Raw genomic sequence first — 21,626 nt, 5'->3', positions numbered from 1 at the left:
GTGGCCCACTCCTCTCCTTCCCAGGGTTAGTCACTCTATGAACTCAGCCCGTACTCTTGGGGCCTGAAACTGATGTCATTCAGTCCCGCAGGGTTAGAATTCACCCACCACACACCCACAGCTTCACAGCCAGAGGTCCAGTGTGGTCAGTGCCCTACTCCCCCCACGGATAAGGCCAAGCCAAGGACACTGTGACCTGGGGGCACCCCTTAAACGACTACTTCCCTCAGGACATTTCAGCTCAGCCATATCCCCAGGTGTCCAAGAAAACAGGAAGCCAACCCCAAAGTGAACGGCCCACCCTTACTGAGTTAGAATTAGATCTCACACAAACAAGTGGTCAGACTTGCTGTGGCCCAGCCCCTCACCAGTCTAGTCAGTGTTCACTGCCAGGGCTTGGAGCTTCCGTCAGACCACCCACTCCTGACTGTGCCCACGCCTTGCTCCCAGGCACCTCACAGCCTTTGTAAAGATTCTCTAACCAATGCTGGCTTGCCAGCCAGCAGGGGGAGAAACTCCACAAGGGCAGGATGGGCTGCAACAGAGTTGTGTCTGGACCCTTGGGTTCAGCCTACAGTACTTCAGGCACAACTGTCTCCTGCTGGCTCTGGGCTTTCATGCTCTTCTGCATGTTCTAGATTGCAAGCTTCCCGGGATCGAAGATCAAGCCACCTTCTTTTCTTGCTTGCTAACCCAGCCCCCCCTGTGCCAGGCATGGGCACAGAAAAGGAGATGCCAGTCTTCTGCAGGAGAAAGTCCCGCCCATTTATTCTGCATCCTGAGTCCTGCTGAAGCCAGGGCCACCCGCCAACACCGGCAAGGGCCCGGAAGGAAGCAGCAGAGCCTATACACAAAGCCTACATGTGGCTATAAAAAGGAGCCCTCCCTGCTTCCCCCAGGATGGGCCCGGTTCCTAGGAGGTGATGAGTGGGGGAGAGAGAGCTAGTACTTGTGCCTGGGCACACAGCCACCGTAGCCTCTCCAAGGCTAGCCAAGCGCCACCTCAAAAGGAACCAGTGTTACAAGGAGAGGAGGGAGAATGTTAAGAGCTGAGTGAGGACAGCAAGCAGAGCCTCTCAAGCCCCATCTCCTGGGACCACAGACTCCCTGAAAGCAGCAAACTCTTTGTCCCCAGTGCCTCTTCCCCCAAACCAAGTATTCACAGAAGCACAGAAGACCCCTCTCCCACACTTCTCTACTGCTCCTCCTTCTCTCCCCAAGGGCTCCCTGTGGAGGCACCAGCATATCCAGCCAAAGAGCTCTGGGAGCAGCCATGAGGAGGCAATGAGGCTTTACCTTGGGGGTGACAGCAGGAAAGCCACTGCAGCAACAGACGAGGCTCAGGGGCAGCTCAAGAAGGGACACAGCAGGAGAGGACAATGAAGCAGGGGCACAGACAGGATACTTCAAGTGTGAACACAAGGGTACCTGTTGCAGAGCCCAGCTACGCGGGCAGCAGTCCATGTGCCACCACAGCAGAGCCAGCCACACCACTGCCCACACCAAGCTGCGGAAACGAATCCCGCCCCCCAACCTCTGTCATCCAAAGCCCTCTCCAGCCTAGTTTGCCCAGCGTTTGGGCCCTGCACCAGGAGGCTGACCCAGAGCCACTGAGGCCATTCTCCAGAAACAAGTGGAGTGGCTTGTCATGCTGCACACGTGTAGCAGAAGTGAAAAATGAGCCTCAGTTGTCTGCAACGGAGAGATCTGGATCGTTCATTGTCAGAGCACCCTCACCTCTCCCGACTGCCAGAACAGCCTCCGGTTTGTTTCCTCCACAGCACACTCCAGGCCCTGTAATTATTTTTTCTGTCTGGTTGCTGGTGTCCTTTCTGGCTATACCTATCTTAACCTTTACATTTTTACCAGATTCCATGGTGCTTGGCACGTCAGCAAATGCCGGAGTCCAAAGCCAGGGTAGCACAGTGGGGTCCTGCTTGTTCAGTGTGCCACAAAAGGTCCAAGAAGGTTGGGGCTTGGGGGCTTTTCCTTGTTGTTTTAAGGAGAAAAAAAGTAGCTATAGTGATAAAGCACACCAGGGCAGAAACCGACTACCATGGAACAAGCCAGAGCTTGCAGTTCTCACATCCAGCTTAGCAGACATAACACACAGCAGCCTGCCCACAGTACACACGGACAAATGCAGGAACACTCTGGATGAATGCATGCACCTGAGCTTGTCATCAGGGGTCCTGGAGAGGCCCTTCATGGAGCACCTAGAGCACAGAGCCAGGTTCCCACCTCCCTGCAGAGGCTCAGGTGCTGTTGTCATCATAAGCCCGTCACAACAGGTCAGAGCAGGGCTCTTCGGTCCCCCTATCTCAGATCACCTGCTATCTTCATCCCCAGCAAAAGTGTGGGAAAGCATCTTGATGGGGTTGCCACAGGAAGATGAAGGCAGCAGATAATCTAGATGGAGGGACTAGGTCCAATTTGTCCACAGACAGAAGCCTGGGCTGGTCAAAGAGCACATCTGGCCAGAGGGCAGAGTGGAGATCAGATCACTCTGTCCATATAAAAACAAAAACAAAAACAAATCACACTGGTCCTACAGAACAATCTATCTTCTTGTCATTTTCTCAAGTGTAGAAAAATAACTGAATGTTGTAGTGGGAATCAGAGATCCTAGGCTCTGATCCTGGCATTGCCATGAACTTGCTGTGTGACCTTACCCTTGGGGCCTTGGTTTCTCATCTCTAAGAGAGGGCTAACCATTCTCACCTTCCCTCAGTTCACGGAGCTGTGGCGGTTCTCAAACAATACCACGGATGAGAATATGCTCCACGAACTCTACTGCACTAGGACAAATACCGATTCTCCTCACGCCCCAGTCCTCTGTGTACAGACTCAGGGAGGGAACAAAGAAGCGAAGCAGGAAACAGACTTCTAGCCCAGGCTGTCAGAGCAGCCACCAGTGGCCACACTTGGTGGGGGAAAGAGCTAGAGCTCTGTAGTTAGCTAAGGTGAAAGCAAAGGAAACGAATACTTATTAAGTGCCCACAAGTGCCAAATGCTGTGCAGAGCACGTTCACATAAAATCTCTTACTCTCATACACAACCTCAGTTGACCATTTTAATATACAGCTCTGTAAGGAAGAAATTCCTCTTATAGCTGAAAATCAGTTTCAGGTAAGTTAAGGTTACTTGTCCAAAGTCATGGGAAGAGCTGAGACTCAAACCCAAATCTGATTCTCACCACAAATTTTCAGTCATATGGAGCCCAATTATCAACGGCCGCTCGAAGCCATTCATCGTTACCTTGGCTCTGCCTAGTCTGGTCATCTGTTACCATGTTGCTCTCAGAGAGCTCCCTCAGGGGAGCACAGCCCCGTGCCTCTCTGAACAAAGCACTCTGCACGGAGCACCAGCACAGTCCCCTCCTCCTACCCCCACCTCCATTTCCCCCACAACTCTCCTCAAAGCCCCCCGACTTCTCCAGCTCTACGGGAATAGAGAGGGGGGAAAAGTCTCCTATCCCCTAGTATCAGGCCTTTGTAATATTAGTCCTCACTTCCCCCCTCTCACTTATCCATCTCTGACCTCTTTGAAGCCGTATCAGAGGAAAGGGTATAGAATGGGAAGAGATGCCATGAGTTAATGAAGACTGATAGGAATGGTGACAGAAGATGCAGAAACAGGCCCTATCATACTGAGGGGGTAGCATTAAAGCACTTCTTAGAAGAGAGGGGTCTCCAATCAATGTGCTCAGGCAGCATTCACTGGGGCAAGACTCACAGAAATAGGCCAGTATGATACCACAGCAGCTGCTTTCAGCCAGCTGCTCTGTCACCTTGTAAAAGTCGGTGGCAGGAAAGAGCACCGACAACAGCGGGGCTGCTGAGAGCCTGGAGCAAGAGAATGGGTGGGCCTCCTCATCTCCCAGTCAAAGGGCTTGGTGGCCAGGCTCCAGCCCCTCAATATGACAGGTCCCTGGGCTCCCTTCTGCTACTGGGTCCTCCCGAGGTACTTAATCCTCCTCCTCCTCATCAGAGACCCTGCCTCACCACACTCCCTGTGAACCACTCTATGAAGATCTTCAAACCTTCACAAAACCCTTGTGAGACAAATGCAGTTTGTTACTCTATCCCCCTTCTGTAAACAAAGAGCCCAGAGAGAAAGGCACACACTCAAGGTCACAGAGCAAGTAAGTGGCACCACTGAGGCAGTCTGAGTTCCCAACCCAAATGCTAACCTACTGTGCTCCACCGGCTCACCCCTCCAGACCCAGCCCCGACTCTCCACAGTGGCTGTGTCCCGCCGGCCTCTAGAGGAAGTCTTGCCCCTGCTCATCAGCTCTCTCCTGCAAACTGCAGTAGCTTTACTGGTTTCCCTCAACCTCTCTGAGATAAAATGCAAGACAGCCCTGCTTCAGCCACGGAGCAAAACCCAAGAGCATGGCACCCTGAGGCCCTCCCTAAACTGCTCCCAACCAGCCCCAGCCTTATCTCTACCACACTAAATACACACCTGAGCCCTGCACAGGGATCTCCCGTGCTCAACCTGGGCACAGGTAACTTCTTCAGTCAGTGAAGCACTGCTCACAGGTCACCCCCCTGCCCCTGCCCAAAAGCCTACCCTGGCTCTCTCCCATCAAGCCCAGCTCACTAAGCAGAGCTTGCTAGTCTGCACTCACAGAGACCTTGGGATAGACCTCGATTATGGTACACAGCACACATGGTTATAATCACACGCTCCCAATTCTGTCTCTTCCAAGAATGTGGGAGTTCCTCAGTGGCACAGTCCATGTCTTAGTCACCCTTAGTGCCTAGCACTGGGCAAACAGGAAGTGTTCAAACAGTATTTATTGAATAAATGCCCCTCATTCCACAAGGCTACACAAAACAAGGTTAGTGGCCAAGATCTCTGGCCACTGACTCAAGACTATGCATCTATGTGTGTGTACACACAGACACATGTATACACACACACACACACACACACACACACACACACACACACACACACACAGTGTCTTGAACCCAAATCGGACTAAGTCTAAAGCCACAAATCTCCAGTTACTGTGGTCAATTATCAACCGCTGCTCACGGCCATTCCTTATCCCCGGCTCTGCCTAGAATCTTTGTCACCTGTTACTACACTGTTCTCAAAGACACCCCCCGCCCCAAACAAGGAGACATGCTTCCCTGAACAAAGCAGTCCACAAGGTGCACAAGAACACAGCCCTCCTCCAACGGTACCCCCCTCCTTCTCCTAGGACTCTCCTCAGCTGTAGGTATGTAGGGAGGGAGGGCAATGTTGGGAGTGCTCAGCTTCGTCAGTCATCTGTGAAACAGGCTCCTTTCCTAGGTTCACAGGAAATAGAGCCCCAGCTGGACAGGGGCGCCTGGCAGAGCTGGTTTGGAAACCTACACATCAGGGCAAGTGTCGGGTGTTGAGGAAACACTAAGAGGTCTGACTTCCCCTGGAAAAACTATAGTCAGACAGGAAACACATAGGCAGGGACGGCTAGCTCTGGAGATCCGGACACGTGTTCTTGCTCCTCTCCCACTGGGAGTAATCAACCAGTACGAAGAAAACCCCCATGACACCCGGCCTGTCTACCCCAGACATCTCGGGCCCAGTCGGCAGAGCAAGCCTCATGGACTGTCTCCTCACCAGCCGGACACCCACAGAGGTCAAGCCCCAGACAACTGGTCCCAATACCTCCTCTATGAGCCTGACTGCCTTGTCTGAGCGGTTTGCTCTCTTCTGGCACCACTCCTTCCCCACCCCATCAAAGGTACAACCAGGAATTATCACTGTTTCCCTGAGGGCAAGGACCTGTTTTCATTCACCGCCTAAGAAGGCCTGGCATCTAGAAGAGTGGGGAAGAATCCAAGTGGAAAGCGTTAGGCTCCAAAAGTCCCCACAGATGAGCATGGCTGTCATTCAGAGCCCTCCGTGGAGCCTCCACCCAGGCCACGATGCCCACGATGACCCTTGACTGAACCCCAGAAAGGTATCAGAAAGACAAATGTGGAGCCAGAACCTAGAGGGGCTGAGGATCTGTAATGCAGGGCTACACACAAAAATTTCTCCTTAGAGGAGCAGCAGAGACCAGTGGGTATGGGGCCTGGGGCAGGCCCACTGGCAGCACAGCCCTGGGGCTGAGAGTCCTTTCGGGATGGCCAGGCAGTCAGTGCCTGGAGAGCTGGGTCCAGGTGAGACTGTCTCATAGTAGCACTATCACCCCATGGAACAACTCACTCCCCGTATTTTCCATTTCCTCATCTGTAAAATGGGGTGGGACCCCAGGCACAGCCCCACCCCCAAGAAAATATGATGAAAAGTCTTTGTAGCACTCAGCAGGAAGTCTGTAATGGCTTCGTATTCATTTATGTCAGTATCTGCTACAAAAAAAGCCAAACATCAACCTGGTTCCTGTCGCATCGCCATGACAACTAGTACCAAAGCACTTTCCCACCCCTCTTTTGAGCCGAACTACCACCCTAGAAATGAGCACGTGGCAGCCCCATTTCACAAGCGGCAAAGTGAGAAGGCACGGAGTTAGGTCCGAATGAGGTCTGTTGCATGGGTGCTATGCATTTTCATTGAACCACAGTATCCCTCCTTCAGGTCCAGACACCTTGGGGGTAGCAGAAGTGCTGCTCTCCTTGGCCAGGCTACGAGCACTACATGGAACCCTGGCAGAGTCAGCAGGAAAAGGCCAGATGGCAGGGGACACAGCTGGCTGCCCATCTTCCTCAGAGCCTGCAGAGGGGGCTGCAGGGACCAGCAATCATCAGCAAGGTAGACCAAAAACAGGCAGAAGTCGGGCAGCTTCAGCGGGAGGCTCCATTTACAAGGTGTGAACTCTACCCAAGCATCATTACTCAGACTCCTTCAATCTGGGCCTCCGAAATCAAAGGGCCAAGACTCTGACATTCTTTGCCTATACTCCCAGCTGATGAGATCCCTGAATCTGTACTTCTCTAGCTGACCTACCGCTGGGGGCTGAGACCTCTGCATTCCTGTCACCAACTCCTGAAGATGTGACACACCATGGACTAGACTCTTCCCTCTCCACACCCCTCCCTTCTGTTCAGGCCCCAACTTACAAATAAGATAGCCACACCCAGGAGTCAGATGTGCAAATCTCCATAGATTTACTCCATAAATTTTACTCTGTCATGTGCTGTTCCATATATGATAGGTGGGTGGGTGAGGAGATGGGTTGAAGCAAAACAAAACCATTTCCTCCCTTTTTCTGGGTAGTGACCTAAGTGAAATGTGAACTTGGTTCCCATCCTCCTCCCTTCCTATACCCTCAGGCTCTCCGAGAGCCACACACACATTCTCTCTCTCTCAACATTCACAGTCCAGGATGGAGGGCAGTCATAGTCTATTATTTCTATTGTTATTAAAAACAGCTTAGGTTTATTAAACGCTTACAACGTATCAGGCACTGTGCTAGAGGTTTTACAACAATTCTCATTTAGTCTCCAGAGCAACCATATATAGCGTATGTATTACTACTCCTGCTTTACAGATAAAGAAACTAAGCTCAGAAAAAAATAAGTAACTGGCTAGATACGTAACTGGCCCACAACTACTATATGGGCTTCAAATCCAGGCTTGCCTTCAAACACAGTGCTGCCCTTACTGCCTGCTGATCCCATGCATGGTTTGAAGTGCAACCTGTTAGTTACCCAGGAAATCTCTAGCAGGGAACCTCTGGCCAGTGCCACCAACTGAGCAGAGCACAGGGAGCACCACAAAACCGAGTGCCTGGAGTCTAGATGTGCCTGGAGTCTAGATGCCTGGGTGATGTCCCCAGGACTATCCGGTTCCCTGTGGTGTCTGTCCTTCCACAGCTTTGGAATCCAGGCTTTCAAATCACTAAAATTTTCTCTCCATAGCTGACAGGGCTGTTGGAGGCACAGAGGAAGGCAGCTGCCATTTCTAAGTTCAGCAGCAGTATCAGATCTGGAGTTTATAGTTAAGGATGGCTGCCTCACCACAAGACTTTCCTTCCTCCCAATCTCCTCAACCCATCTACACACATGTACACCATACCCAAGGAGGTCTGTTGGACCCTCCCTTGGAGGGGGGGGGTGTCACTTCCTGATGCCCCTCCTCCACAAGGACCTGGTTCTGACCCTGGCTCTAACACCTGTCTCTATGGGAGTCCTTGCAGGAAGCAACCCACAACTTAGGGTTGCAGACACACTACCTCTCACACCTAATGTGGAGGAATGGAGGGCAGAGCTGGGTACCCATCCGGCCACAGCACAAGCTTGCACTAAGTGGCATAACACTGAAAGATCTGGGATTTTTCAAAATACCCCAACTCCCTCCTCCCAACTGAGACCTGTCCCAAAGCAGCCAAGTTCAGGCCTGAGAAGGCAAAGAGGCAGGAAACCAAAAGTAGCTACTCCCGGCTCCCTGCAGCCATGGAACACAGAACACAAGACATAAAGGGCTAGACTGGGACCCCAAACTGGCTGCACACTCTTGAAAAAAGTACCTGACTCTAAGGCACTGAAGCTGGCTCTTCTGGGCCAAGCTCTTGGGAATGTGCTTCCAAGGGCAAGGCGAGCCTGGCCCCTTTACCAAGAGTCCCTGTCCTGGCTCTGAGTGTCTGCCCACCCACGCAGACCTCTAAAATTCAGCTTCAAGACAAAAGCAGCGGGGAAAAAGCCACTGCCTTTTCTCCGGCTTTTCCAAACCAAACAGGACCACCTTTCACTCACTCCCCAAGAGACAGATGAGTAGGCCTGGCTTTGATCCAAAACCAACCCTACCCCAACATCTAAGTTCTACTCAGGGAACGCAAAGGTTCCTTTACAAATGGAAACCAACCCGGGGGGCCCAGAAAGTTTCACCACGGGAGAAAAGGTGATCACGGGCGGTGACCGTCTGGGCCGGCCCCTGCTTCTGGGGCGGGATGGGTTGACCTGCCCGGGCTTCCCTGGCCTCCGTCAACACCACTCCCGGGGCAGGGGAGACCCGATGCCCGCCCCGCCGGTCTCCAACCGGCTAGGATTTTTAGGCCTCTGGGCAAAGCGCCTGGAACGCTCCCCCCTTCCCAGGCTGGGGGAGGGGGTGTCCTGTCAGGTGACTGAGGACCCGGATGCCCCCCGCCCCCGGTGACCACCCGGGCAGAGGCGGGGGCGGGGCCGGAGGCTGTGCGGGAGGGCCCGAAAGTTTACCCAAGTCACTCCAGCAGCGGCCGGGGCGCACGGGAGGCCGGCGCGGACTCCCGCGGCCCCCGCGCGCAGCGGGCCCGGGGAAGGGGGCGCACTTACTGGCCCCCTCGATCTTGTCGGCGCCACGGCTCCACGTGATCTGCCGCGTTTCCAGCTTGACCTGGAAGGTCTTCCGCTCCGGCCGCTGCGACTTCTTGGAGTAGAACAAAGTCATGACGGTGCCCACCTCGAGGCTGCGGCAGAGGTGCAGCACCTCGGCGTCCGAGGGCGCGCCGGGCCCGCAGCCATTGGCGCAGGGGGACGCGGCGCCCGCCATGGCTTCTGCACTGGGGGTGGAGGTGGAAGAGAGGGTGGCAGCAGGCGGCGGCGCCGCGGCGCAGGCCCGGCCGGCGGGAGCAAGCGGCGGCGGCAGAGGCGGCCGGCGAGCGGGCCCGGCGGCGGCTCCTGCGGGCGGAGACGGGGCGGGGCCTGAGCGGGGGGCGGGGCGGCTCTGCAGGCCCCGCCCCGGCCCGCGCGCCGGGAACAAAGGCGCCCGCGCGCCCGTGGAGAGGACCCCCGCCCGCCGCGCCTGCGCCCCGCGACCCCCGGACAGGCCCCGGGCGGGGGCGCGGGGCGCAATGGCGGCGGGAGCGCGCGCGCCGCTCGCGGTCAACGAGCCCGTCCCTCCGTCCCGCAGAGCTTCAAGCTCACGCTGCCCCGGCTGGCCCCGTCACGCGCGGCAGCCCCGCGCCGGCCCGTCAGTCAGTCGCACACGCACAGGCGGCCGCTCAGCCCACTGTCCCGCACAGGCCCCGCCGCAGCCGTTTCCTCAACCCCGCTCCCCGCGCGGCGTCCGGGAAAAGAGCCGAGGGTTCAGAGCGCCCCCAGGCCCGCCGGCCAAACCCGGTTACCTGGGCGGGCTGCCCGGCGGAGGGAGCCAGCGAGCCAGCCAGGCCAGGCCGGTCCGCCTCACACCCGCGGCGGCGGCAGCGGCGGCGGCGGCGGCGGCAGCGGCGGGTCCTCTGCGCGCCCTCCTCGGGAGGGGCGGGGGCGGAGCAGCCTGCGGATTGGCCGACGGGCTCTGATGGACAGCAGGCCTGTCCCGCCCCTCCCTTTTGGTCGCGCAGAGCTGGCCCTCAGGCCGCTCCTGCGACGGCCGGACCCACGTCTCTCCTGTCCCCGTGGCCAGTGTGACCTTCGACGGACCCGTCATTCGGAGAAGCCCCAGACCTGAGCCTCCCCTGGAGGGCCTTTAGACCTGTGGCCCCCGGTGGCCTCCATCTCTGCTTCTCATCAGCCACTGCCCGCCCCACCTCACGCTCCGCCTCCACGCGCCCCTCTTGCAAACGCTTTCCGGAGCTTTGGTTTTCGTGGCCTAAGTCCCCGTGCTTTTCTCCTGCGTCTCAGGCCTCTGCCTCTGGGTCCCAGAAGTTTCTCTTCCTCTGGGCTGGGTCCTGAGTCAGTTCCTAAGTCGACCTCTCCCATGGCTTCAGCCGTAGCACCAAATCTGTATTCCCTGCATCCCGCTGCTCCACGCCCCCATTTAACACGAGCCTCTCCCCTCCCTCCTCAAACCGCTCTTCCCACAGTCCTCCCTTTCTCGGAACGTGGCATTAAGTCTTCTAAGGCGCCTGGGCCAAGACCCTTGGAGGTATCCTTGATTCCCCTGACGGCCTCCACCGCCCAGCAATCTAGCAAGGCCCTTTAGCTCTACCGTTGGCTACCTCCCCTCCACCCACAAGCCTGACGTCCATCTTTTCTCATCCAGACTATTTATTCTCCCTGATTTGAACTGCATCTATTCTTCATGCTTTAATCTTTAAAAAGAAATTAAATCGTGATCCCCAAACTTCGGCCTCAAACCCTCCATGACTTCCCACCACACTTAAAATCCACAGGCCCTCCTGTCCCAGCTGGTCCTGTATGCTCGGGCCCCTTTCTCTCTCTCCCACTTTATCTCTCACCATCTCCCCTTTACTCTCCATGCTGCAGCCACAAGGCCTTTTAGTGGTTATTTGAATAATTCATAATCTGTCTTCCTGAAGCCATTCCCTAGACTTGCACCTGAAGTGTAGCCGCCCCCATCACAGACAAACTGAAGACACCCTGGGTCAGGGGAGCTGGTCTGACAGATGTTGAGTCAGGCAAAGCAGAACAACTTGAGAGCCCAGAGGCCCGGCAGAGCACCCAGCTGATGCCAGAGAAAGATCCAGGTTTCAGCAATCCGTGAGTATACGCGTGTGTGCTTAGACCCCCTGCCCAGCTGGGTGGTGACTCCTGTCCAGGGCTGCCTCTGACTTTGTCTTGCTGCAGTGGTAACGTGTGGGGTTGTATTTGGAGTCCCTCTAGTGTGGCCCCTAGGAAGCTGAGAATCCAGCACGAAGCTGGATGGTGGAGTGATCTGAGATGGACTGCCACCTAGTGCCCACCCTTTAAAGTGGGAGGGAGGGCACTAAAGTCGGCCCAGTGCCTGGCCTAGCACTACAAGGCTTACAGGTGTGGTCACACCTGATCCTCATAATTACCATCTAATCAGGGATTATTGTCCCCAGTTTACTGATGAGGAACCTGAGATTCAGATCATTTCTGCAGCTTGCCCCAAGACCACATAAGTAACAAGTAGGAATTTGAACCCAATCTGTCTTGAGTCCATGCATTTTTTTTGCTTCACAAGAGAGCCTTAAATAGGTCCTGGTGGTCAGCAGTCATCAGGCACAGGAGGCTAGCTCGCTAGTCAGTACCAGTGAGGGGAGGCCCCGCGCATGGCTGGCTCTAGGCACAGGGAATGCTCGTAGAGTATGGCTTGGACTGTCCCTGAGCTGCCCTGTGCTGGGCCATGGTGTCCTGGGTTGGAAGAAAAAGAGAAATCCAGCACTAACTGTCCAGGAATTCAGGCATTAAACAGATTAACAGTGTTATGTAGGGTCGGTTGTGATGGCAGGTAGGGAGGAAGAACACAGAGGGCTACGAGATAAAACATGAGGGACACCTATTTTAGCTCTCTCTCAGTAGAAAAGAAGGCCTCTCTAGAACTCAGCAGAGGTCTACAGGTACCAGTGAGTAGCTGGTCAGGTGAATTATTAGAGGTGGGCTGGACGAAGGTACTTTCCGGGCAGAGGTAACAACATGTACAAAGGCCAGAGAGAGCTTAATGAGTGTAGGAATGAAAAGGCTAGAGTTATACTAAGTGAGGGGGAGCATCGCAGGTGATGAAGCCAGGGACAGAATGGGGCCTCTCTCGGCTTATCTGTTCTCGTCCATTTGTCCTTGACATTCCCTCCTAAGTGTTATAGTCCTCGTCGAGCTTCTTGTGTTGACCTGGGTAGCTGTGATACACTTTTAAAATCTCTTTCTCCATTTTCTGAGAGCTTCCTAGCACTCAGACCATGCTTTCTTGCTTTGCTTTTGCCTCCAGGGCCAAACAGGCCCCCAGGGGCTCCAGAAAGCCCTGTCAACAGGAGCTCATGTTTTCAGTCTGCTGCCAGGCCCTTCATCAGAAAAAAGGCCCCGTTTCCTTCTGGGATTTCTGAGCCAGCTTCTCAGGTCTCAGGTGCCTCCCTCCACCAAAAGAGATTCAGGAAAAGCAGGCCATGCAGAGGGGTGTGGCTGGTTTGGGCTTCCCCCAGCTCAGCATATATATGGGTACGTGGGTGTTCCTGGCAATGCGTGCAGCTGCGCTGGCTTGGAGGGAGCAGCCCAGAACCCACACAAGATACACGCCCTGACATCACCCAGGCTAGCCCTACTTGGGCCTATTTCTGTCAGCACTCGTGCTTCAACATGCCCCAGCCCACACCGTACCTGGGTGTGCCTGTGTTCTGGGTAAGGGTCCCAGCTCAGATGCCCCTTTGGCCTCATAGGGCCTGACCTCTTAGGTGTTTATTTATCGAACACTTAGAACAGCACTTGGCATATAGTAAGTCCTATATAACTGCTTTACCCACGTTGGCTCACTTACTTATGACAGCATTCTAAGTTCTCTTACTATTTCCAACCTATAGATGAAAAAACTGAGGCACAGAGAGATTGAGAGACGTGTTTATGGACACATAGCTGAGAGTTGGCAGAGATGGGGTTCAAACCTAGGCAGCCTGGCTCCAGTGTCAATGCTAACGTTGCCTCCCATGTAGGTATGAACTATTTTGCTGTGTGTTCTCACCCCCTTCCATAATATCCCTACCTGATGTGTTTTCTATTTTTAGTTATAGCTCTTCCTTGCCTTATGATGGGGTTACATCCCAATAAACCCGTCATAATTTGAAAATATGGTAAGTTGAAAAGCACTTACTGTGCCTAGCCTACCTTAAATGTACTCAGAACACTAACATTAGCCTCTGGTTGGATAAAAATCACCTAACATAAAGCCTGTTCTATAATAAGGTGTTGAATGTCTCATGAAATTTCCTGAATACTGTAGTAAAAGTGAAAAACAGAATTGTTGTATGGGTGCAGGGTTGTAAGCGTAGGGGTTATTTACCTTCTTGATTACACAGCTGACTGGGAGTCATGGCCGCTGCCCAGCATCGCAAGAGAAGCTCACGCTGCATATGGCTAGCTGGGAAAAGATCAAAATCCAAAGTACAGTCTCTACTGAGTGCATATCACTTTTGCACGATCGTTAAGCTGAAAAATCGTGCGTCAAACTGTCATAAATCGGGGACCATCTGTATTTGGTTAAATGTCACAGATTAGGCTCTTTGGAAGCAGATTCTGGGTGGCAGAGGCTAGCATGCAGAAACTTTGATAGGGAGGGCTCTTGGGATCAACACTGTGAGAGAGAGAGAGGAGGAAAGAGGAAGGGAGCACAGGGAGAAGTTAAGCTGTGGCACAGGCCTGGTGACAGCCTCAGCCAACGTCCAGGGAGCTCTGTTGTCTAGTTCTGGCTCGAAATGGCTGGGCCTTCAGAGTCCCACTTCAGTCAGTTCCAGGAAGAGTGCAGCCTCGGTCACATGGCTGTCTGGAACCGAGATGATCTTTGAGGGCTGACGGGTCTCCCAGCAATGGGGGCGACAAGTGCTTCCTTGAAGGAGAATCTCAGTGGCACATGGCTGTGCCCACCTCAAATATATCCCTTTACAGTCCTTTAGAAATGTTTAGAGCATTTAAACCAAAGAACAAAAATACTGTACTGTAGAATTGGAATAGGCTATATAAGGAGGAGGAATAGAATATGGTTAGTAAGGGTTAACACGATTGCTGTCACTGAGAATCAAATGTAACTGAGCTTCCTGGTAGCCAAAGCAAAAACTTTTTATTCTGTTAACTGATTCCCCAGGGGAGAAACATTTTCCTGGGGTGAAATTATAAAAGAAGTTTCTCATATGAACACTTATTTGATTGAGATCATGGAGAACATTCCCAACAGATATGCAGTTTTCATTGATTCCTTGTAATGACCTTGCATAAATATAGAAGGGATAATATAAAAGTGTAGCTCAATGAAGCCCCTTCCACAATTGAAAGTAGGCAGAGTTATAGACTTACAGTCTTGTTTCCTCACATAAAACTTTATCCTTTTTCTTTAAAGCTGTTCTTTAAAATTTTTGCTTGATAGTTTATTTTAGGTGTCTGACCAGCTCATCTCTGAGTTTGAGCCTGCTAACCTGTACCTGTGTATACAGCGGGTACTTAATACTCACCCCAGTGCACCTTGAGCTCCACCCCACAACCTGCAGTTCAGATTCTTGACCTCTGGCCCCAATATCTACCTATGGCTCCAAGTTAGTTGTTGGATCTCATGTTTCTTGTTCTTCTTCCTTTTTTTTTTTTTTTTTTTTAAGATTTCACTTATTTTTTTGAAAGAGAGAGAGAAAGAGAGAGTGAGCATGAGCATGGGGAGGGGCAGAGGGAAAGGGAGAAGGAGAAGCAGGCTTTCTGCTGAACAGGGAGCCCAATATGGGGTCGATCCCAGGACCCTGGGATCATGACCCGAGCTGACGGCAGCCGCTTAACCGACTGAGCCACCCCAGGTACCCCTTTCTCTTCCTTTCTTCCAACAAACTCTCCTGATGCTCCTCTATAGTGGTAACAGCGGAGATGAATCAGACCAAGTTCTCACTCCACTTGTGGGTAAAGAAATGCCAACAGAAATTTGTCAACAGATGACAACTGGCTGTGATAAGGGCCCCTGGAGCACTGAGGAGAGACATGTGTTGGTAGCTGTGAGGGTAGAGCTAAGCGAGAGAGAATGTATATGCCTAGAGATATGGCAGCTCCCACCCAGTAGAAGGTGATCACTTGTTTTTGCAGTAAGGGCTCTCCAGATGTTTTGTGGCTTCTTTGCAACTAAAATAGAAACATTCTTAGAGACACATGATTCAAATGGCCAGTATGACAGCTTATTGAGTTACGTGAACACATTCTAAATCACATATTTAAAGCAGCATATTAATTTATGAATATGTATTTTTCCCACTCTCACCTTTGCAGTAATCAACTTATGGTCAAACTCTCTACAAATCTTTGATTTCTATGTAGTTATCCCCAGGAGAACTACTTTGAGTCATCTAATATAAATTTCTGAAAGCACATCACCTTCAGTGCTTTCTGAGTTGTTTTGAGAGTACTTTTGAAAAATCAGCTTGATTGAGGAATAACTTACATACAAAAAAAAAAAAAAAAGTGGACCCCTTTTTAAGTGTAAGGTTTGGTGAGCTTTGAAGAATGTAATACCGGGGCACCTGGGTGGCTCAGTGGGTTAAAGCCTCTGCCTTCGGCTCAGGTCATGATCCCGGGGTCCTGGGATCGAGCCCCGCATCAGGCTCTCTGCTCAGCAGGGAGCCTGCTTCCCTTCCTCTCTCTGCCTACCTGTGATCTCTGTCAGATAAATAAATAAAATCTTAAAAAAAAAAAAAGAATGTAATACCATCATGTAACCTCCACGCAATCAAGGTACAAAACACTTCCATCACCCTGAAGTTTCTCGGTGCCCCTTTATAGTCAATCTCCCCTGCCCTCCCGTCCAGCAATTACTAACATACTTTCCATCACTACAGAGTAGTTTTTGCCTATTCTAGAATTTCACATAAAATGGAACCAAGGAGTATGTAACCGTGGCCTACATTCAGCATGTTTTTGAGACTCCTCCGTGTTATTGAAGAGAAAATACCTACCGAGTCAGTTTCTGATGCCAAATTTGAATCTAAGCAGAATGACCTTTTGTGTAACGTTAAAACAGCTTTCTTTTCATTTCTCCCATAGGTATATATTAATGATCTGCATAATAACTACTTACTGTATTGCACTAAAAATTTTATGGAGAATTTCAAATGTATGTAAGTGTGGACAGGAGTGTATAGTGAACTTCCTCGTACCCATCAGCCAGCTTCAATTTTGAGCTGATGGCCACTCTGGCTTCATGTCAGACTCCACCAACCCCTTCCATATTTTGACACAAATCTTAAGTCCGTAGTATGTTTTTCTGAAACCGTTAAAATACACACACACACACGTGTGTATCTATATGTAGCATACCATTGCGAAGCCTTAAAAAAAAAATCAATGTTGTCTTGCTATTAAAGTGACCTTTAAGAGATTTGTTTATATGTAATACTTGGGATTGTGAGAAATAATTACTAAGTCTGTGGTAAATTTCTTTGCCTCCTTGTTTACACATTTTGTCAGGGGACTACTTATAATCGTCCAAAACTAGCTTGAGAGGTCATTTCAGGGTAATGTCTTTTCTCCGAAAAGTGCTTTTTGGTTCAAAACAAGTTGAGAGAGTATCCCATTATGTGAGGGATTTTGTAAAGACCAAAATATAAGTAAACTCTTTTCTGAGTTAAAAAAAAAAAAAGATTTTATAAAGCTTTTTGTGGGAGAAATACCTGTATTTGGTATATGTGGCATTTAGGAGGTGATTTCAGAGTTGCTAATTTACTGGATGTGGAAGTAAGAGAAAGAAAGGAGTGAAGGCTGGGGGTGACCCTAGACTCTGGTTGACGGGCAGAGTGGATGGTGGTGCCTCTCTCTGAGATGTGAAACAGCCCAGTGGCCATGGAGTGAGTAGCTGGTACTGAGCTCAGTTCCAGAGATTGGAGAGTGAGTAGCTTGGGGACCTCCCTTCCAGCTCCAGCATGGGTCTGGAGCTCAGGAAAGGGATCTAGGCTAGAGATGGAGGTCTGGGAGTTGTTGCCCTCCATGCAAATGAAATCCACTAGGCCCATTTCTTCTGTGCAGTGGAGAGAGCCACAGCAGCCAGGACCTGAGAGGGGAGATGACCAAGATGAAGCAGCCTGAGAGAGACAGGAGTAGAACCAGGAGAGGATGCCATCGTGGAAGCTAGAGAGAAGTGCTTGGAGAGGCGAGTGCTCACATGTTGTGGCATTTCATTTGTCTGTCATGTCCACCGGAAAAGACAAATTTAGAGAGAAAGCAGATTAGTGGAGGCTGGAGGTGGGAGTGGGGATTAACTTTAAGTGGGCATGAGGGAACTTACTGGGAGGATGATATACTAAAACTGATTTATGATGATGGCAATAGCCCTCAGTAGTTACTAAAAATACACTTGGAATGGGTGGATTTTATGATATGTAAAATGTTTTCAGTAGAGCTGTTAAATGGAAGAGCGGTTAAGTGTCCAGTGCCACAAAGAAGATACACAATGCAGAGCCCATTTATGGGTTTGGTCACTCATTCGTTGGCGACTGTGGTCAGAGTGGAGGGGGGATTCGGGGTCAAGGTGGGACAGAAGCTGGTTGCTGTGGGTGGAGGAATGACCCGGCAGAGTGGATGACTCACTCCAGGCACTTGTGTGTGAAGTGGGAGACAGAGGGGGTGGTGGCTGGAAACAGCTGGGAGTAGTGAGACTTTTTATTTTTTTCATTTTTTTACTGTGACGTAGGCCCAAGGTGGACTTGACAGACTGGACAAGAGCTGCTGAGCAGATGCAGGGGGTAAGGGAAAGAGAAGCCAAGCAAGCACGCAGATACTTGGCATGCGGAAGCCATCCCACTTTGCCCAGAGCTGGACTCGAGCATCACAGAAGAGCCGGTTAGAAGGGAGTTTTTCAGACTCTGCACATCAGGCTTCTGCTTCTGGACAAGGCTGGAAGTGTGAGGAGGGACACAACTACTGGAGGGATAAGCGAGGGGGTGGGTCTTCTCCCAACTCTGGACTCAAGCATTTTTCAGGGCCTGTCCCACCTGGCCCTCACCTACATGTCCAACCCCTACCCTCATCCCCACTGGCCAGGTCAGCTTCCATCCTCTGGTTTGCTCTCCCAAGCCTGCTACCACCAAGGGTGCCCTTCACAATTGTTCTTGACCAGATCTAGTTGCTGTGCACCTGCCCTCAGAGGACTTGTAGGACGATCCCTATTTGGAAAGGTAGGCTCGAGTTTATCCTCATCAGTAAAATCTTAAGCGTGCAAGGCCTCCTGTCCCTAATTTCTAGTTCTGGAGCAAGGTTTGTCCCCTGGTTTTGGACAGTCCTGCTCAAGTCCCAAACCCAGGTCCAAATTCTTATCGCCCACCCCTCAACCATGAAGTCTATCGATTTGAGTATTTCAAGAGCCTCTGTGTTGCCATTCTTTATGTTCAGTGGTGTAGCTACCTCAACACCTCAGAACTTACAAAACTTGGCTGTAATCAGCTCCAAAGCACTGATGGCCACATAACCTCCTTTTTTCCCTGGCACGAATGCTCCCTCCCTCACTGGCCAGTGAAATGCAGACTGCCAAGAAGGATCTTCCAGGGTTCTCTTCAGTGGGCCAACACCAGCCCAGCCCTTGGTCCCAGGGAGTTGAGACTGTCAAGGAGATGGCTCTCCTCCCAGAATATACCTGGTACATGCTAGCAAGCCAGGGGGCGTAGGGCCAAGTGACCAATTCTGACCACTGGCCTTCCTGCTCCCTGCTCTGTTTGGCCAGGATTAATTCATCTTTCTTCCTGAGGCATTTTTGTAGGGACCCTACCAACACAGGGACAGGAGCTCTGGGGAGTAATGAACCGATCAACACAGGGAGTCTACATTTGGGGCCTCTGAGATCCACTGAGTACTGGATTGAAATTGGCTTGGTACCCTTAATTCCTGCCATCCTGACTGCAAGCTTAGCCACACAAGCAAACCCAGACAAGGTCCCTGATGCTTGTGGCCAGCACACACAGAAAGCAGAAGGTCTGCCTCCCAAATACATTCATTACATCTTGCTCAATACATATTATCTACCCTAGGCTCCAGTTGTTGTACCCCACCTGTTCTTATAGATTTTCTATACCATCCCTCACTTCCTGGGCTTGCTTTTATTGAAGGACTATGGACTTGGGCTCCCCTCCCCACATCCACAGCACAGGACAGGTGCAGCCCCTTCCAGGCCCAACCTAGCCCCAGCTCCTGGGGAAGGAGGGAGGCACCCTTCTGAGCGGAGCAGTGAGACCACATCCCACATGGAGTCCCAGTCCTGTAGCCCCAGTCAGGCCAGGGACCTGGGTACAAAGAGGCAGACACTAGGTTTCCGTTAAGTTGTAGGAATTTATTTTAAATAACCTACAGTTGATTAAAAGGGAATTCATGATAAAAATAGAAGATACTTGAGGAAAGATGTGGGAAATGGACTCTGCACACACACTAAACTAACAATGCCTCTAAAACTAATGATTATAGCAAAAAATGTCTTCACATTAAAATTCTGCTTTTTATGTGTTTTTTTCCATTTTTTACACAATTACAAAAGAAAAAAATAAAAGCCCTAAATTCTTGATTATTTTTCCTTTTTTGGACCAAATACTCATTTTCCTCTAAATTATTGACTTGTGGAACTTTTTACACAATAAAATCTTTCAAGTGAAAGACAGGCTTTAAAATGAAAAAGATGGATATCTGAAGGGTACAGAGAATGCTCAGAACAAAGGATGATGGGAAAATGGTTTCAGTCACTGATTATTTCATTATCCTTAGACTCACTCAACCCCTCATCCCTCCCCAACCCCAATCTACACGATCTTTAAGATCAAGAAAAAGGTTTAAATATTTTAAAATAATTAAAAAGAAATAAAAATTCACATTTAAAAAGGAACACTCAAGTCAGGAAATATTTTCCCATCATGCTTTTCTGTGAACAGGTGTCTGAACCAAAACACTGCCGATGTCACGACTGCTTCAAGTTTAATGAAAATTGATTCCCATGACAATAGATAGTGACAATTCTCACTAACAGGTGCGCTGGGTTTTTGTTCTACTTAATTTTAAATTCCTGAAATGGGGGAAAGGGGAGGGAGTTTTAGGAATTCATTTCTATTAAAATATAGAAGTTATTGCAAAACCCTAACTGTAAAAACGCACCAATATAATCGGACTTCGTATACAGTAGCTAAGAGAATCCAAATGCTTCAGTGAAACAGTGAATTTGCCTGGCAGAATTCTGACAAATTCCCATCCACTTGCTCTCTTGAAAATAAAAACAAAATTCAAAACAAATCATACAGCTAGAATTTTGATATCTGAAATACTTTTAAATAAGTTGTCCATAGGACAACTGGCTCAGCTCTCCCTTATAATATCTCCAGGTTTATCTTTTCTCAAAGATGTTGGTTTGTTAAGACTTGCTGCCTCTCTCCCTCAGGTGTGAGGGTAAGCAAGGCTCACAGTTTATCCATCTTCCCCAAACCACGCTGTTCCTTTTCATAGAACTCTCCCCTCAAGACTGGCTAGAACTCGTAGTCCTCATCAGCCATGTCGATAGCCCAAGCAAACTTCTCCCGCTGGGTTTTGTTGTAAATTTTCTCAATGGGGACCCCCCACTTCTTGCACCTGCACACAAAGGAGAAAGAGAGGGATTAGTGTCTCAGCGAGCAACAGCCCAGACCCAGGGTAGGGGGTTTGAATGTACCTCCTTCATGCCCATCTGGTGAGAATGAATTTTAGGAAGTGTGCCGGACACGTTCTAAGAGCATCATGAGCTCATTTAAATCATGACAGTGACCTCTAAGGTAGATGCTACTTGCTACTACAGATGTACTAATCAAAAAGGTACATGTGAAAAAACTAAGAAAGGGCGCCTGGGTGGCTCAGTCGGTAGAGCGTCTGCCTTTGGCTCAGGTCATGATCTCAGGGTCCCGGGATCGAGTCCCACATCGGGCTCCTTGCTCAGCAGGGAGTCTGCTTCTCCCTTTCCCTGCTGCTCCCCCTGCTTGTACTCTCTGTCAAAGAAAGAAAGAGAGAGAGAGAATGAGAGAGAAAGAGAAAGAGAGAAAGAGAAAGAAAAGAGAGAAAGAGAAAAAGGAAGAGAAAAAAACTGAGAGAGATAATTCAGTAATTTGCTTATATCCTCATGCAGCTGGAGAGCATGGAGCTGAAAACTGAACCCAAGCTGTCTGGCTTGAGTCCATGCTCTTAACCACTGCGCATACTGTCCCTCAAGCTAACCGAACCTCTAGCATCCAACAGGGCAAAAAGGGCAAAAAGAGCAAAAAGGGTGCAACAGCTGGGTGGAACCCCTGGCCCAGAGGAGCACAGAGCTGGATTCTTCCACCTAAGCTTAGAACAATTCAATAAGCATCT

The 21,626-nt window shown here is 50.7% G+C and overlaps 2 protein-coding genes and 1 long non-coding RNA gene across 6 annotated transcripts in view; 1 reads left to right on the top strand and 2 right to left on the bottom strand.

Moving 5' to 3' along the window:
• Nucleotides 1-10,155, bottom strand: part of PLCG1 (phospholipase C gamma 1) — a 37,281-nt gene extending 27,126 nt beyond the window's left edge. Inside the window, exons 1-2 of one of the 2 annotated variants that reach the window (XM_047747022.1) lie at nucleotides 10,040-10,155; nucleotides 9,249-9,593 (exon numbers count right to left, since the gene is read on the bottom strand). In XM_047747022.1, coding sequence (XP_047602978.1) covers nucleotides 9,249-9,465 — 217 coding nt within the window. In that variant the 5' untranslated portion in view covers nucleotides 9,466-9,593; nucleotides 10,040-10,155. The remainder of the gene's footprint in view (nucleotides 1-9,248; nucleotides 9,594-10,039) is intronic. The other variant, XM_047747021.1, reaches the window with a different exon arrangement.
• Nucleotides 10,156-10,288: 133 nt separating this feature from the next.
• LOC125109933 (uncharacterized) lies at nucleotides 10,289-17,426 on the top strand. Of its 2 annotated transcripts, none has more exons than XR_007130374.1 (3): nucleotides 10,289-11,341; nucleotides 13,130-13,258; nucleotides 17,307-17,426. It is a non-coding gene; the product is annotated as an uncharacterized LOC125109933 (long non-coding RNA). The 2 variants fall into 2 exon arrangements; XR_007130373.1 differs by having other exon boundaries at nucleotides 10,289-11,354.
• A 2,152-nt stretch (nucleotides 17,427-19,578) lies between these two features.
• The window catches only part of TOP1 (DNA topoisomerase I), a 98,990-nt gene continuing 96,942 nt past the window's right edge, over nucleotides 19,579-21,626 (bottom strand). For both annotated transcript variants that reach the window (XM_047747035.1, XM_047747036.1), the window contains one exon: nucleotides 19,579-20,876. In XM_047747035.1, coding sequence (XP_047602991.1) covers nucleotides 20,774-20,876 — 103 coding nt within the window. In that variant the 3' untranslated portion in view covers nucleotides 19,579-20,773. The remainder of the gene's footprint in view (nucleotides 20,877-21,626) is intronic.

The sequence above is a fragment of the Lutra lutra genome, chromosome 9 (genome assembly GCF_902655055.1).
Source record: "Lutra lutra chromosome 9, mLutLut1.2, whole genome shotgun sequence".
Taxonomy (NCBI): Eukaryota; Metazoa; Chordata; class Mammalia; order Carnivora; family Mustelidae; genus Lutra; species Lutra lutra.
Note: the sequence above shows the minus strand (reverse complement) of the source record. Positions and strands in the feature narration are given on the sequence as shown.